An 18,721-nucleotide genomic window follows, 5' to 3' on the forward strand; every position below is an offset into this window, starting at 1 on the left:
TAAGGAAAATCCCAAATTCAATATCTCAGAAAATTTGAATATTACTTAAGACCAATACAAAGAAAGGATTTTTAGAAATCTTGGCCAACTGAAAAGTATGAACATGAAAAGTATGAGCATGTACAGCACTCAATACTTAGTTGGGGCTCCTTTTGCCTGAATTACTGCAGCAATGCGGCGTGGCATGGAGTTGATCAGTCTGTGGCACTGCTCAGGTGTTATGAGAGCCCAGGTTGCTCTGATAGTGGCCTTCAGCTCTTCTGCATTGTTGGGTCTGGCATATCGCATCTTCCTCTTCACAATCAAGGTCAGGCGAGTTTGCTGGCCAATTAAGAACAGGGATACCATGGTCCTTAAACCAGATACTGGTTGCTTTGGTACTGTGTGCAGGTGCCAAGTCCTGTTGGAAAATGAAATCTGCATCTCCATAAAGTTGGTCAGCAGCAGGAAGCATGAAGTGCTCTAAAACTTCCTGGTATACGGCTGCGTTGACCTTGGACCTCAGAAAACACAGTGGACCAACACCAGCAGATGACATGGCACCCCAAACCATCACTGACTGTGGAAACTTTACACTGGACCTCAAGCAACGTGGATCGTGTGCCTCTCCTCTCTTCCTCCAGACTCTGGGACCTTGATTTCCAAAGGAAATGCAAAATTTACTTTCATCAGAGAACATAACTTTGGACCACTCAGCAGCAGTCCAGTCCTTTTTGTCTTTAGCCCAGGCGAGATGCTTCTGACGCTGTCTGTTGTTCAAGAGAGGCTTGACACAAGGAATGCGACAGCTGAAACCCATGTCTTGAATACGTCTGTGTGTAGTGGTTCTTGAAGCACTGACTCCAGCTGCAGTACACTCTTTGTGAATCTCCCCCCACATTTTTGAATGGCTTTTGTTTCACAATCCTCTCCAGGGTGTGGTTATCCCTATTACTTGTACACTTTTTTTCTACCACATCTTTTCCTTCCCTTCGCCTCTCTATTAATGTGCTTGGACACAGAGCTCTGTGAACAGCCAGCCTCTTTTGCAATGACCTTTTGTGTCTTGCCCTCCTTGTGCAACGTGTCAATGGTCGTCTTTTGGACAACTGTCAAGTCAGCAGTCTTCCCCATGATTGTGTAGCCTACGGAACTAGACTGAGAGACCATTTAAAGGCCTTTGCAGGTGTTTTGAGTTAATTAGCTGATTAGAGTGTGGCACCAGGTGTCTTCAATATTGAACCTTTTCACAATATTGTAATTTTCTGAGATACTGAATTTGGGATTTTCCTTAGTTGTCAGTTATAATCATCAAAATTAAAAGAAATAAGCATTTGAAATATATCAGTCTGTTTGTAATGAATGAATATAATATACAAGTTTCACTTTTTGAATGGAATTAGTGAAATAAATCAACTTTTTGATGATATTCTAATTATATGACCAGCACCTGTATGTATAATATGTGTATATATACATCCACACTTTCCTAAACAGGATGTGTCAAAGTGAACGCTTCCAAAAGATCACATCCTTTACTCATCTATTTGTCCTGTTTTTAAGAGTAGTTCAAGTGTAGGAATTACATCAGATATACACAAATATGTCTACTGTCCTTATCTAGTTTAGTCAGTGTCTTTGATTATAATGGACTCAATTTGCTTTTGATATGACGTGAGGCAACATGCCACTCACATCCAGTGTAGACGGGGTGTAATGTAAAAATTTCCATGAACAGCACAACTTCTTAAGATCCTCCCCTACATTTTAGTCTTTGTAAAATCTAGTTTAAAAATAGCAGTGAGCTTTTAAGTGTCTGGTATCCTGAATATCTCTCTGACCTGCTCTGTCTCTACGTCATTCACTGTTTACCACTGCTGGGAGGCTACTGAACTGATAAGGTAAAGTAGGTGTTTAAGTGTTGTTGTGGAGGTGGTCCAATGCAACTGACTGTCACACTGTGATGTAGAGGTCTGAATTCCCGCAGCTGTCCCGCGGGAACCGACCAGATTTCTTGCGACGTGGGATTAAATTCCTGAATAAAAAGCGGTTGCGGTCGGTAACTCTGGTGCAATTTGAACGGGAGCGGGTGGTCTAACAATATCCCATTCCCGACGTCTTTTCAGAACAGCATATCTGCGCTTTATTCAAGCACCGGTACAGCCTGCACTTGACTGTTATGCATGCGCTGCACCGTGCACGCATGAACCAGTGCTTCGTTTTATTTGCGAGGTCTGTGCGCAGCATGTGCATAACGATGCTCAGAGCAGGCTAGCCTACCAGTGAATATACGGTCCGCAGACAGAACAGGCAGGTTGTCGATGAGTGACAGAGCAGAATAAAGATGTGTGGATGCACTGTCCTTGAAGAACGCTCAACTCTGTTTTGTTTATATTTAAACAATATAATATAGGCTTAGCCTATAATTTTAAATGACAGATGTCGAATTTATTTATTTATTTGTTTTTCTTCCGCGACTCTTTTCCTAGGCTATTGTGTTTACAGCAAGATGTTAAACGAATTTAGTATTTTGACAAGACGAATAAAATTATATCCCATTTTTGTACAACCTAATTTTTTTTTCCCTCTGCGACACTTATTCCTATTGTGTTGTAAAGGTTAAACAAATTGTATCCTGACAAGACGAATAAAAATAAGGAATACAATTTTTGTACATTTTTATTTTCTCTGTGACACTTTTTCCTACTGTGTTGGCAGCAAAATGTTAAAACGTATTTTGTGTCTAAATTCGTTTAACATTTTGCTGTCAATAAAAGACTTGACAAGACGAATAAAATAACATACAATTTTGTGCAGACTACATATCTGTCTTTCTTTCAGTAGAGGAAATTTAAATGTGTGATTCTGGAAACGAGATCTAAATTTAGCGGGAACGGTCGGGTCGGGAAGAAAATTCTTCAAAGCAGACAGCGGGTGAACAAAGAGTTAATATATCGCGGGAACGAGTGGGTGCGGGATATAACCTCGCGGGAGTGGGACTTAAAAAACAGTCCCGTGCAGACCTCTACTGTGATGTCACAAAGTGTAGGAAGTGGAGCAGCTTGTCATGTTACGCTGTTGCAGGAAGACGCAGGAGTCACAAGGAAACGTTTTACAGTCTTTAATCAAGGAAACACTGGAAATAATTACAACAGGTTGAGCAACACATGTAGCAAACAAGCGAACACGTAGACCCGACCAACATGAACTGAACAGACTGGGGCTTATAAACTCAGGATAACGAGGGACAGACAGGTGCGGGGAATCAACTAATGATCAATGGAAGGTGACAGGAAGGTGACCAAATAAGGCAAAACAGGAACTGAAACACATGACAAAACGGGTCCGATCCTGACATTTCACCCCTTCCCGGAAGGTGCATCCTCGCACCGTAAACAACAAGAGAGGGAGGCATAGGTGGGAGCTTGGGAAAAGGCTCAGGAAGAGGACGGATATCCGGGAGGAGGAGGATGGGCTGAGACCAGGGAGGCGACGAAGGAGGGAGGAGCCAGGGAGAGGACAGGAGGGGGCCGGAGCAGGAGGAGCACAGCAAGACCCAGGCCATAGCCATGATGACGGCCCACGGTGGAGCTGACGGAGGGAGGAGCCATGGAGGAGGAATGGCTGCCGACTCCAGGGGGCCGACCGACGGCGGAGGAGCCTGAGGCGGAGACGGAGAGCTGATGAGCCAGGGCGACGGGGAGGATCCGGGGGACCAAGGTGGAGCAGATGGCGCCGGCGACCGAGGCGGAGACGAGGATCCAGATGGCCGCGGTGGAGCCAGACAGAGGAGGAGCTGAAGGGATGGAGGAGACTGACGGAGACCGAGCCGGAGGGACAGAGGGACAAGGCGCAGCCGGAGAAATGGAGTCCCGAGGCACAGCATGGTCGACGACAGACCAAGGCGGAGCCGGAGGGACGAGAGAGCCAGTGGACAGATGGGCCACAGCGGAGAGGAGGGAGCTAGGAGCCATGGTGGAGCCGACGGGTCAACGGGCTGAGGCAGAGTCCGGAGCTTAGAGGCTGGAGGCGGAGTCAAGGAATACTCAGACCACAGCGACGCTGGAGGATGGCAGTCCTGCGGAGCTTGCACCGCATAGATGGTGGGCTGAGAGCGAGCAGAGGTGCTGCCAGACAACAGCAAAGGAGGAGGCAGGAGCGGGTGGAAGGACGGGCATTTGTGAGCCTTCTCTGGGCTTAACACTGGAACGGGAGCCCTCTTCGCTGTGGCACAGTCGCCGCACCATACTCAGCTCACCCTCAGCCGCGGTGCAGGGGGCATAGCTCTTCTCCGCGCTCTCACTGTCTGCGCCATTCTCCCTTGAGGCAGGCGTTGTTGCCGGTTCATGCACCTGGACTGACGTCACTAGCAGCTTCACTCCGTGGCGATCTGAGGCTCTGTCGCTCTGTGCGGCGATGGCTCGTCGGTCGTGGCAGGCTCTGGCTCTCCATCAGCGGTGGGCTGGGCACCGGGGTCTGGAGTGTCCACTCCACAAAGGCGGCGAAGTCCTCTCGAGGACCATCTTTGGACAACGGCGCTCTGCACGCGGTGTTTAAACTTGCGTTGTAGAATGCACAGAGGGCGTTGTCTGGGTTAGCTGGTGATGTTAGCTAGCATCAGGAACAGTCTCGTATGGTCCTCGAGAGCTTTGTCCGACTGCTCCAGTAGGAGGAGGAGGAATTCAGGGCAAAGAAGGGCATCCATACGGGGAACACACAACGGAAACAAAACACTGAGGGAAGAACGGAAACAAAAATGGAGGGAACACACGGAGGTTGCTGTTTGGAGGTCGGCTGTTTGTCACGTTACGCTGTTACAGGAAGACGCAGGAGTCACGAGGAAACGTTTTGCAGTCTTTAATGAAGGAAACACTGGAAGTAATCACAACAGGAGCTTGAGCAACACATGTTGCAAACAAGTGAATACGTAGACCCGACCAACATGAACGGAACAGACTGGGGCTTATAAACTCAGGATAACGAGGGACAGACAGGTGTGGGGAATCAACTAATGATCAAACTAAAGGACAGGAAGGTGACCAAATAAGGCTGCATTACACTGCAAGTCTTGATGACCAATTCCGATTTTGTGACTATATCCGATTTTTTGGACGACGTGCTTACATTTCTTTTAAAAGTGACCTGTATCCGATGTGTGCATTTTACACTGCACCTTGGTGAAACAAGCCAAAAATAGCATGAGACATCTCAAATCGATTTGAATAGTACATTGTTTAATTTATTGACATGGAATTCATATAGGAATGTTTTTAATGCAGTAGTTACATCTATACATCAAAATAATTATTTATCCTAGAACAAATTCTTCAGGACAGTGATGATCTTCAGCTCCGCTGAGAACTTGCAAGTGGAATAATACTCAGGTGGTAGATAATGTTAAGCATGTCACATCGTCTGTGTTTTTTTTAGTAATTAAAACCAAATGCGTTCATCAGTGATTGTATATCAAAGGCAGGGACATATTTGTGTGCATTTTATTTTGTGGTTTCAATGGAACGAACGGGACTGAAGCGCTCGTCTGTGCACGAGCCGCCGTCACTGACAACAGCAGCAACGAGCGTGATTTCAAAAGATTTCAAAAGTGCCTTTTATTTAACACGAACAAACTAAATTAATATTCTGCTACTCAACTAGAGATGTTTCATTTGTTACAGGTATGTCTGTACTACGAAATGTTTAAAAAAACTCACTTTTCGATGATGTAGGAGTCGCATTTACAGGGAAATATCCGATTTGTCCGCTTACACGGCAGGCGTAAATGCACGTATCCAATTCATATCAGATTTTTTTCCTCATATGAATGAGGCCTGAAACCGATATGATTTTTTTTTCCTGCTTACACGGTCGTGGGCTCATCGTGCCACATGGGAGGAAAAAATCGGAATTGATTAACTTGAACCATGCAGTGTAAATGCGGCCTAAGGCAAAACAGGAACTGAAACACATGACAAAACGGGTCCAATCCCCAAACAGCTTGGTTTTAACAAATGCTAGTTTTGCAGTGAGGATCAAATTTGATTCCTCGTTTTGACCCTTTCATCCAACATGAATATCACTGTAGCAGAAATTGCATTAGAGTGGGCAAGTTGATTCATTTCTGTGAATCTGTTCAAACTCATTTTCACTGAACCATTTCAGAAATTATTTGCCAATATTTTTTTTGCATCTGGCTCATGGTCTCCATAAATGTAGGTAAATAATATGATTTATTATGTATTTATTATGTTTATCATGTGATTTATTATGTTTAAATATCATTCTTTTTATGTATTAAGTGATTAAGTGTACTCTATTTTACTTTTACTTTACTCTAAATTTTGAATCTACCTGGATTTAATGACTTGGTTGAACAGTTGTTTTCTTGGATCACTTTTTTAAACCATAACAAACAAACATGTTTAAACCATAGCACAGCAAATAAATACTTGAGATGTTTACTGAATAACACCAATAGACTAAAAAATGCCAAATTCTTTTTAGAACAGAATGTTACCTCAGCTGTTTAAAAAAATTATTAGGTTTTGAAGACACATTTCAGTGTCCTGTGTTTTGTAAAGATCACTAATGGTTTGACTTTTCTTTTGGGTAAATTTTTAACTTGTGATCTACTATATATAGAGAGAGAGGGAGAGAGAGAGGATCACATAAGGCTAGTGCTTTTATAACTTTTGAATAGCTTTTTGCTTTCAAGCCTTTAAAATTCTTCTAAATTTCACATGAACAATAATATTGAATTCTGTATGAATGTTTTTCTCCCCTTTTTTCCAGGAAGGAATTCAGCAGTCACACAGTTTAGCTTAATACTGACTATTTGTGTGATGGATGTCACAAATGAATAACATCAGTCTTGGTCTGAACATGTGAAAAATGAGCCAGAATTTAAACAGAAAGTATCATTAAGTTTGCATTTTGGATGATCTGTTCATAAAGTAAATACAAATATATACAGTATAAGGACCATGGTACAGCTAGGTAAAAGAGATGAATGATCAAGGGCTGCATGTATACTGAATATTTCCTTGCTGTGTCTTATGAACAGTCATCATTTTCCATCTTCACTGGTCTTTTCTTTCTGCCGTATCTACATAGAGCTGGTACTAATTAAATAAAGCTCCTATTAACTTCCAGGATTAGTTCAGTTGATTACTGTAAATGTGTTTTATGTATGTCTGTGAGTGGAGGTAAATGAAAGTTTGGAGATTGGGTCAGTGCTAAGAGGTCAAGCCTGGTTTGAGTAATCATGAATCAGTATGTATAAATGGATTTGGGCAGAAATTGAAGGGAGTGTTTGTGTACGTTTTCTTTCCCTAAGGTTCTGTATGCAGAAGAGTGCAAAGCTGGTGCCAGGAGTGACCTTGGACCTAATTGAGAAGTAGGTGTTTGTTTGATTGTTTATTTCCTCCCCTTACTCGCCTTCATTTGGTTGTCTGCATTTTTCCTCAGATATTTATCTCGTATGTGGATTTAACATCTAAATTTAAAACAAAGTTTGGTTCTACACCAGAAACACAAGCTATAATGCTTACAAGAATAGGCTACATCCTAAAATATAATTAAAATAAAAATTACAATTAGCATCAAGCTACACTTGAAAATGTATGTATTTATTAATGTATTTGCTTACCCACTTTAAACCATCATCAAGTGCTAGTAATAACTTCCGATTGTGCTTTCTATTTTCATTCTAGCCTTTTCAGTGCCACCTTTGCACTTTCTATTATCCATTGTTTTTATCTCTAATTTTTTTTGCTTGCATATCTCCAACAACTGATGTTTTTTGGGGGTTTTTGTGCCGCTGTCTGGGGAGTCAAAAGATAATTATGTCATCATTAACCTGTGGGGCAGCGAGAAAATAATAAATAAAAAGAGTGGGGCTGCGGTAAAATAAAAAAAAAATAAAAAGAGTGGGCTGCTGTGAGTGTAGGCAGCCTAGGGACAGCATCCATATTTCAACCCAGTGGAATTCTCCCGGTGCGGATTAGCCAATTTGGGCCTGGTTCTGTGGATTCCAGCTGCAATAACTTTGCAGTGATCTAAAATAAATAAATAAACCAATTAGTGTGAATTATGGATTATCTGTATCTAGTTTGATGCTTTCCAACAGCATGATTATTTTCATAGGGATTCATTAGGAACTATTTTTGTAATTATTGAAACTATTTAGAAATCTGTATTCAATTCTATTTTTTTTTTTTTTTTTTTATAAATCACTAAAGAAAGTTAATTGGTCCTAAACAGAACTTTTTCAGTGACCTGAAGTTGGCCTTTGCAACCTTTAAGTTCATCTTTGCACTTTCTCCTGTGTAAGAACTGTGGGGCCCTTGAGGCAAGATGGGGTTGAATGGAGAAAAAGAGGCAGTTCTTTGAGCTTTGTGCAGATGAAAAACATTTAATGAGATCATGACAGCTCTAACCCCTCTGTTTCCTCCTTCTCCATTCCATCTGCAACTTTAAATGAGTTTACAATCTCTTACAGAAAATACAGAGAACACCAACTTTTTCCACCACAACCAGAGTTGGTGTCTTCAAAACTTTAAGGTGTTACACAATAGTAAATGCATCCCTGTTCTGAAGACTCATGTAATTATTATGTAATCACAACTTTTCTATTAGTATCATAACTGCTTGGTGATGTCTTAGTTAGTTTCCCTCTACATTTTTCCCAGGGGTCTTTGCAGTCAGAAAGCACTTAGTTTTGAATAATAGAGACTAAGAGTGAAACTCATCACAGTGACACCATCACAATGATGCTGTTTTGGGGTTTCAAATGCTTTTTGCTGTTTTTTAATGGATGTAGTTGAACATGACACCTGAGGCAGTCCCTTTGCTTATGATAACTTTAAATGATACTGCTGGAACAGCAAAACCATCATGATTTTTACTTTCTTTTTTTCAGGTTGCTCATAAACTATTAAATTTCACCAGCAAATAAATTTATGTCCCATCGCTGGGCTTCCTTTTCTGGCACTCAAAAGCACCCCACCCCACACACACATGCACAACTTTGAATTCTGATTGATTAATGCTCTGTGACATCACAGTATGAGGGAGATTAATGGCCTAAACAGTTTTCTGAGGACAGAGAACTTCTGTAAAGGAGTACTGGTCCATTTTCGGAAAGACTGTCTGACTTTTGTGTCCTAACAGAAAGTGCAGCAAATGAACATCAACATCATTCACTTTGTAATCATTGAGTCTGACCAGCAGCAAGCTGCAGGTTGACAATATAACATATAAATATAACAAATACATTAAATTATAAATTAAAATGCTCCATCGGGACAAGACCACGGGAATCAGACAGGCCCTTTACACAATCTGACTTGGCGGCGGTTGGAATTGAACTGCGGGTTTTGTCTAGCCAGAGGAGAACTGGCCCCCCGACTCAGCCTGGTTTCTCCCAAGGTTTTTTTCTCCATTCTGTCACAGAGGGAGTTTTGGTTCCTTGCCGCTGTCGCCTCTGGCTTGCTCAGTTGGGGACACTTAATTTCTAGCGATTATCAGATACTATTTAAACTAAACTGAGCTAGACAATGACATCTCTGAATTCAATAAGGAAATGCCATTAACCCTCTGGTTGTGTTCGGGTCAAATTGACCCGAAGAAGATTTTCTTTTTTCCGAAAATACTAGTTAACGTTATCGCATTGGACTCAAACTTACTGACTTTGTTCACATAGGGTATAAGTACTTCTCATAAATTTTTTTTTAATTTTCGTATTTTTTTGTGGGTTTTATTTCACCTAGTAACACTTGTTGTGTTCCCGGTCAAAAATGACCGGACTCCAAAGAACTGCTTATAAATCTGCTATATTATCACTAAATATTGGATTCATTCTTTTTATCAACTTGTTTTCTTTCATTTAGAACTGGTTTTGTGTTTCTATTTGCATCTGATTAATCGTAAGCCTCATTTATCTGAGAGTAGGTACCTCATTTTTTGAGTGATTTTTTTTATTTTTATGAATAATTTTTAAAAAATTAAACAAAAAATTATACAAATTTGCACTGTTTATCACACTAGTGTGCTTTAATGATTAATCAGGAAGTTTGGTTTTAAAAGCTTTTATATTGTACAAAATTGAAAAAAGTCACACTTGTGGTGTTCCCGGTCAAAAATGACCGGACTCCAAAAAATTGCTTATCAATCTGTAATTATGCTATATTATCACCAAATATTGGATTCATTCTTTTTGTCAACTTGTTTTCTTTCATTTAGGACTGGTTTTGTGTTTCTATTTGCATCTGATTAATCGTAAGCCTAATTTATCTGAGAGTAGGTACCTCATTTTTTGAGTAAAAAAAACATTTTTTATGAATAATTTTCACAATATTAAACGAAAAATTATAAAAATTTGCACTGTTTATCACACTAGTGTGCTTTAATGATTAATCAAGAAGTTTGGTTTTAAATGCTTTTATTTTGTACAAAATTGCAAAAAGTCACACTTGTGGTGTTCCCGGTCAAAAATGACCGGACTCCGAACAATTGCCCATAAATCTCTCATTTTGCTATATTATCACCAAATATTGGATTCAATCTTTTTGTCAACTTGTTTTCTTTCATTTAGGACTGGTTTTGTGTTTCTATTTGCATCTGATTATTCGTAGGCCTCATTTATCCGAAAGTAGGCACCTCATTTTTTGGGTGAAAAAAGCATTTTTTATGAATAATTTTCACATTATGAGATAAAAAATTATGAAAATTTGCACTGTTTCTCACACTAGCGTGCTTTAATGATTAATCAAGAAGTTTGGTTTTAAATGCTTTTATTTTGTACAAAATTGCACAAAGTCACACTTGTCAAAAATGGCCGGCCATTGAAAGTGAATGGGGAAGAATGAAAGTAAGAGAAACAACTAGTATTCAGGAGCATGTTGTGCTTGCAAACATAAAGGCCTTGGACCTGTGCGTGTGTGGATGCATGTATACTCACGCTATCTCACACACACACACACGCGCACACACACACACATCTATGCATACAAACTATTGTGTGAAAGAAAAGATTCTTTTGAAGTCAGTGCAGGCTAAAGACAAGGCAGTTTGAGCATGCATGTGTGTGTGTGTGTGTGTGTGTGTGTGTGTGAGAGTTATAATATCAGATCTATGCATACAAACTATTGTGAGTATTACACCTATTTCATCCTACCCTGAACTGCATGCAATATACTGTTATGAATCTGATATTATAACTCTCTCTCTCTCTCTCTCTCTCTCACACACACACACACACACACATACTCAAACTGCCTTGTCTTTAGCCTGCACTGACTTCAAAAGAATCTTTTCTTTCACCACATTCTAGACAAAACATTATGACAATAGGTTTTGAGCCTTTCGTGTTCTCACAGAGTAGACAAAAGTTTACAAATAAATGCTAGAGCATACAAATGCCTAGGAAGGGACAACTGAAGATGAATCTTACAGTGAAGATGCATTGCAAGATATATTGGAAGAGGAAAACATCACTGAACAAGCTGAAAACCTTGCAACAACTGAAGAGGAGCAATCTTCTGATTTTGAGGGACCAGCTGAAGTTGATGTAACGTTCTGGTCAAAGGATGGAAAAAAGATTATTTTGAAGTCAATGCAGGCCAAAGACAAGGCAGTTTGAGCATGTGTGTGTGTGTGTGTGTGTGTGTGAGAGAGAGAGCGAGAGAGAGAGAGTTATAATATCAGATTCATAAAAGCATATTGCATGCAGTTCAGGGTAGGATGAAATAGGTATAATACTCACAATAGTTTGTATGCATAGATGTGTGTGTGTGCGCGCGTGTGTGCGCGTGTGTGTGTGTGTGTGTGTGTGTGTGATAGCGTGACTATACATGCATCCACACACGCACAGGTCCAAGGCCTTTATGTTTGCAAGCACAACATGCTCCTGAATACTAGTTGTTTCTCTTACTTTCATTCTTCCCCATTCACTTTCAATGGCCGGCCATTTTTGACAAGTGTGACTTTGTGCAATTTTGTACAAAATAAAAGCATTTAAAACCAAACTTCTTGATTAATCATTAAAGCACACTAGTGTGAGAAACAGTGCAAATTTTCATAATTTTTCGTTTAATATTGTGAAAATTATTCATAAAAAATGTTTTTTTTACTCAAAAAATGAGGTACCTACTCTCAGATAAATTAGGCTTACGATTAATCAGATGCAAATAGAAACACAAAACCAGTCCTAAATGAAAGAAAACAAGTTGACAAAAAGAATGAATCCAATATTTGGTGATAATATAGCATAATTACAGATTTATAAGCAATTTTTTGGAGTCCGGTCATTTTTGACCGGGAACACCACAAGTGTGACTTTTTTCAATTTTGTACAAAATAAAAGCATTTAAAACCAAACTTCTTGATTAATCATTAAAGCACACTAGTGTGAGAAACCGTGCAAATTTTCATAATTTTTTATCTCATAATGTGAAAATTATTCATAAAAAATGCTTTTTTCACCCAAAAAATGAGGTGCCTACTTTCGGATAAATGAGGCCTACGAATAATCAAATGCAAATAGAAACACAAAACCAGTCCTAAATGAAAGAAAACAAGTTGACAAAAAGAATGAATCCAATATTTAGTGATAATATAGCATAATGACAGATTTATAAGCAATTGTTTGGAGTTCGGTCATTTTTGACCGGGAACACAACAAGAGTGACAGGAGTCCGAACACAACCAGAGGGTTAACTGAAAATTTAGAAAATTGAGTGTTTAATCTTATCATTATACGTTACTGACACTCTATCCTCCAATTTTATACTGTTAAGTGCTTTGACACAATCTGTATTGTTAAAAGCGCAATATAAATAAAGATGACTTGACTTGACTTGATATGCAAAGCACATTCAGTTGACAGAAACCCTGCCCATGTTTTTATTATTATTATTTATTATTATTTTTTTGACACTATGTGCATCATCATGAATGGTTAATTAGTTACTGATTAAATGATTGCTAGAGCTATTTATAGAGGGTTAGTTCACCCAAAAATAAAAATTCTGTCAGCATTTAATTACCCTCATGTTGTTCCAAACCCAAAAGACTTCATTTATTTTTGGAAAAACACAAAAGAAGATTTTTATTTTTACAGTGGTGGCCAAAATTGTTAGAACTCCTACCAGATCGGATAATATTGCGTCCTTTTTTGCCTCCAAAACATGATTTAATTTCATAATGTTCATGAAACATGCAGATGGTTGCTCTGAGCACAACATATATCAGATGAAGTGAGTTGTACTGTCTTTATCCACTTTTAACTTTAATATTTGGTATGTCCACCTTTTGCAGCAATTACAGCAGCACAATTCAATTCAATTCAGAAAGCTTTATTGGCATGACAAAAACATACATTTTGTATTGCCAAAGCATTAAAACAACATAGAAAATGATTTAGAATATCTGAACATTTAGTAAAGCCTAGACAAAATAATAGTAAAAATGAAACTAAATAAAAAGAAATATTATATAAACACATGGCTAGATATAGCAAAAAAATAAATAAAATAATAGTATTAATAAAATAATATTAGTAAAATAAATAATTATAATAATAAATAAAGGACTGTACTACAGAAATCATGTAACAAACTGAACTTCGAAATTTGAACATTGTGTACATTATATACATGTGTGTAGGTGTAATGGGTGTGTGTTTGGGCTGTGAGTGAGTGTGTGTTTATTGGCTGTTTGTTTCTCTCTGGCTGTCCCTCAGGAGATGACAAGATGCTACAAATCTTGCAGCTATATTAGAACATTTGGCTTCTTCGCCAAGAATGAAACTGAGTTTTTGGGTTGGATTACAGGTGTTAAATTGGAGGAATATTTTATTAATTTTGGGGTAGTAGTGGTCTCTGATATCTTTATATTTTGTGCATTCTGTGAGGAAGTGCAGCTCCGTCTCCGTCACTCCCAGGATGCAGTGCGAGCAGAGGCTGTCCTCACGAGAGAACCAGGTCTGTCTGCGCCGGCCCGTCTCTACGGCCAGACTGTGTTCACTGAGTCTTTACATCGTCAGTGTTTTCCTGAGTCTCACATCGCTCATGGCGCTCAGGTAGATTGCAACAGTGTATTCTCGATTTAGGGCCGAATAACATTCCAGTTTGTGCTGGTTTTTAATGGTGTGTGTCCAATGGGTGATGCACTTGTCTTTTTCTGTGTTTATAATGTGTGTGGGCCGAATGTGTGTGAGTGTGTGTGTGTCCTGAGGCTGGCTGATCTCTGTGTGTGTGAGCTCAGTCAGTCTCAGCACCAGCTGGCACAGGGGACTCTTACTTACGCTCAGCTCTTGGTGTTTTAGGGCTTTGTAATGGTATGTGTTGGGGTCGCTTGTTTTTAGGTGTTTCCAGAATTTCAGGGCTATTTTTTGGATATTTAGAAGCAGAGGGTGTTGGCCTAATTCTGCCCTGCATCTGTTGTTTGGAGTTTTTCTTTGGACTTTGAGTATTCTTTTACAGAAATCTAAATGTAGAGTTTCGATTGGGTGTTTTTTTCAATTTAAGAAGTCAAATTTTATAGAAGGACCCCACACTTCACTGCCATATAAAACAATTGGTTCAATTATAGATTTGAAAAGTTTGAGCCAGATTTGGATTTGGATGTCAATTTTAATGGATCTTTTTATGGCATAGAAAGCCCTTTGAGCTTTCTCTTTGAGTTCATTCACAGCCAAAGTAAAGTTACCGGTTATTTTCAGGCCGAGGTAAGTGTATGTTTTTGTGGTTTCAATGATTCTGTGTGATAGTGTGAATGTGTGTGTTAGTCCCTGAGATCTGGAGCGTTTCTGGAACATCATTACTCTAGTTTTTTGGAGGTTGACCGTCAGGGCCCAGGTCTGACAGTAATCCTCCAGCACATCTCTCTGGCATAGTGTCGATATATTTCCTGAAAACTTCAACACTAATGTGATCCCATGCCTTCTGCAACTCAAGCCAAAGGCTTTCCTTTGAATGTACAATAGATCTGTCCAGTTTATTTTCCAACTCGCTCCAAATTTGCTTGGTGGGGTTGAGGTCCTGACTTTGAGGGGGCCAGTCCATCAGTTTCTGTGTTTCAGCAGATTCCTTATGTCGCAGGTAGTTCCAGCAATAGTTCGTTTATGGGTATTGTAATGGCCAATTCAACAAAAACAACTGAAACCTCTTAAATATGCCAAGCGTTCTAACCATTTTGGCCACCACTGTGTGTGTGTGTGTGTATATGTGTATATGTGTATATATATATATATATATATATTAGTGCTGGGCAACGATTAAATATTTTAATCGCGATTAATCGCATGATTTTCTGCGATTAATCGCAGCATCTTAAAATTCAATAATGAAATCAAAAGTAGTGTATTGCATAATTTTATTCTTTCAAAGTACTGCTGTATGAACAAAAGTTCGTACTGGCATTTGTTAGCTTGTCTTTCTTTTGTTTATCTATAGTTCTCCCACATGCTGCATCCAATGTAGTCTGCCGAAGCCTTCCTCCACTGTTTGTTTGGGTGGGTGATTTGCTGGCATTGCATTTAAGTGATACTTCAGACTCGAAGTACTCCGATGATAAGACAATTCAGCTTTGCAGTGGTTACAAATAGCTTTAGTTCTATCAACTCCACCGTGTGGAAGAGGTTAAAATAAAAATGTCCATTTAAGATTTCGGTACCTTTTTCCATTTTTCTGTCCGCACCAGATATTTTCTGTTTCGCGCTGTAGCTCTCTTAGGCACACAACAAATGCTTTCATTGGTTGAGATGATGACGCTCATCCCAAGCAGCCAGTAGCCTACTGATAAACATCCCACCCTCCTGTGACCCATGGTTCGTGTTATATTCGGTTGTATTATTACAGTCTATCTATGTGTATTCAAAGCGCGGTGAGCAACGGACTTTCAAAATAAAGAAATGCGTTAACGCGCGATAAACTAATTGTCGGCGTTAATTAATTAATGCGTTAACGCGATAAAAACGCGTTAACTTGCTCCAGCCCTAATATATATATATATATATATATATATATATATATATATATATATATATATATATATATATATATATATATATATATATATATATTTGTTTTTGTTTTTTATCATTTTGTCTATGCATTGAAATTCCATTCAACCAAAACATTCATGTATCAAAAAGTACAAAACGACATGAAAGTGTAGTAATACACATCTTCTGAAAAGACAGGATCACTTACATATGATGAACAAATTTAATTTAGCCTCATATTCATATATAAACCTTGATCAACAATTGCATAGAGACCGTAAAATATGGTGTACTTCTCAGCTGTACCTGCTTGACATTTGAGAACCAATGAGGTTTGTCCCAGTCAGTCTGTTGTCACAGTAGTCCACACATTCAGTGTTTCCCAAAACCGGAGTTCCAACGAGCATTCGCAAAAAGCATTGAAAATTGTATGGATGGAACTTCATCTCTCAACTTGTGGTTACAAAGTTTCTTGTTAGTAAGCTAACATGCAGTAAGTATAATCTATATCTTTCATTTGATATAAAATATTAAGACAATGAAAGCACAGTTTTTTTAAGAGTGTATGGCTGACAGCAAAAATAGCAAAGTAGTCTTCAGATGCCATGTTTGTTATTTACAGCAACAATCTGGCATTTATCATCTCAAACTGATTGATTTAAAATGTATTTAAATGTCGGTGCCGATAGCCTTGTGTTTGGTGCTTCAACATGCAGCGCACCTACATTCACGGCGACCTAAGTTTGATTCCTGCCTCGAGGTCCTTTGCCGATCCCACTCCCCTCTCTCCACCCAGTGCTTTCCTGTCAGCTCTCCACTGTCCTCTCACATTAAAGGCATAAAAAGCCAATAAATATAACTTAAAAAAAAAAAATTTTAAACTGTAAAAGTTGTGCTATATTCTATGTCTTGTAAAGCCATGCATTAGTTTTGTGATGAACAGACTGAAATCGTGTTCTCTGATGAATCACATTTGCACTTCTGCATAGTAAAGTTTGGGGCTTTGCAATTAGTTATGAGATAGGCATCTTTCAAGGCATCTTTGACTTGGCACGTAGCACAATATGTCTTGAGACACCAAGTCTTATTATATGCAAGCACACCTGAAATATCAAAAGGAAACTGTTGTATAATATTAATTATGAAAAATTATTAATGATTTATTGTTTTTAACTTTATGCATTCTGTCATGTGCTATGAGCACTGAAGTTAGGTAGCTGCTAAAAAATTACCAAGCTGTCACATAAAACCGCTCTTAAAAATGTGTGTGCATGGTTGGAACTAAAACGAATGTCTCTGAGGTCGATATTGTGGAAGTGAAACCCAGTGTGTGCGCTGTGTTGAGTGGTACATGTATCATACTGTTGAAAAGAACCGTGTCAAGCCAAGAAAGTTATAGCCTACCTAGATTCTCACTGACACTAAATTATACCTTCAGCTAGCGAGAAGTTACTCCATAAATTGTGCTCCATAAAACATACAGCTCCTGGAGACCAGGTGCATTACTCATGATTGGAAACAAATGAAGAAAGTAAGTTTGCTGAATGGATAGAGTAAAATTTGGCAGTGTGGGGCTGTCATTAAGATATGTGTGTGTGGTGATTGATGGCATCTGGGAGCAGCAGTGTGTTAGTCAGTGGCACGTTAGAGGCGATGACATTTGCTCGAGGCTTCTGCCCAGCATGAGCTGCCTGACTCACCCACTCATCACGAGGACAGAGCCCACTGCTGCCAGTCAAATACACAGCACTGATGCCTGTGACTCTCACTATCAGGTGTCAGAAATTTGTAATAATAGACTTTGGTTGCACCCACATACATACAGTTTCTTTACATTTCTATCTCTGTCTCACTGTGTATCTTGTGTACACACATGCAAGTGGTCACATATAAGCAAAATACATGCAAGTTCTGTCCATAGCTGCCTTCTAAGCCAGTATTCTAGCTGTCATGGAACCACATAAGTGACTGATTTAGGGTGCTATTCATGAACAACTCATATAAATGGCACTCCACATGAGAGAATAGATTCTATTTATTTTAGTAGAGTGTGACCTTAGCATTTTGCAGAGATAGCAGTATGATACTCTAATAAACATAAAAAATACATTGCACACACATGGAATAAACAAACTTATCAGTGTAGTTTGATATGAAATACAATTGAACTTTTTCGTATTGTGTACCGTGGTACACACTGCCTTAGAAGTTGTCAAAAGTGAGGTATATTTTAAGGCAACATACTTAAGTTTTGGCCTCTGTGTCAGAAGTGGACTTTTTGATGTCTTAAGATGCTACCTACAATACAAAGGAAACTCACAGTGTTTCAGCTGTTTCTGAGGCAGTTTATTTGAGTATCAGCTCTCTCTGAAAGATTCAGCATCCTGCTGACATGTCAACACCATGTCCTCATTAATACATTTAGATATATTTCCCTTCGTTTAGTGTGTTTGTACAAGACAGCTCCATGACTCTCAGCTGTTTTTCTAATAGCAGTCCCTGTCTCTGATCTTTCAAAGTTAGTGATCCTTTAATTATTTAATGTACAGTATGTGTAAATAAATGTCATGAAAACGTTATGATTGCACCTATGTAAATTATTATATTTCAATAACTATTTAAGATTAGAAACATCATTGTATAATTAGATTTAGAAGTAAAAAACTTGCCTTATGTGCAGTGTACATGTTTAGATACCTTTTTTTCCTCCCTAAAAATGAATACCAATTTAATTGAATA

At 39.0% G+C, this 18,721-nt stretch overlaps 1 protein-coding gene across 6 annotated transcripts in view; it reads left to right on the top strand.

Annotated features, from left to right (window-relative positions):
- Window positions 1-18,721, top strand: part of rptor (regulatory associated protein of MTOR, complex 1) — a 288,710-nt gene that overhangs the window by 181,482 nt on the left and 88,507 nt on the right. For all 6 annotated transcript variants that reach the window (XM_058779698.1, XM_058779699.1, XM_058779695.1 and 3 more), the window contains one exon: window positions 7,313-7,372. In XM_058779698.1, coding sequence (XP_058635681.1) covers window positions 7,313-7,372 — 60 coding nt within the window. The remainder of the gene's footprint in view (window positions 1-7,312; window positions 7,373-18,721) is intronic.

This window comes from Onychostoma macrolepis, chromosome 06 (assembly GCF_012432095.1).
Source record: "Onychostoma macrolepis isolate SWU-2019 chromosome 06, ASM1243209v1, whole genome shotgun sequence".
NCBI classification, from domain to species: domain Eukaryota; kingdom Metazoa; phylum Chordata; class Actinopteri; order Cypriniformes; family Cyprinidae; genus Onychostoma; species Onychostoma macrolepis.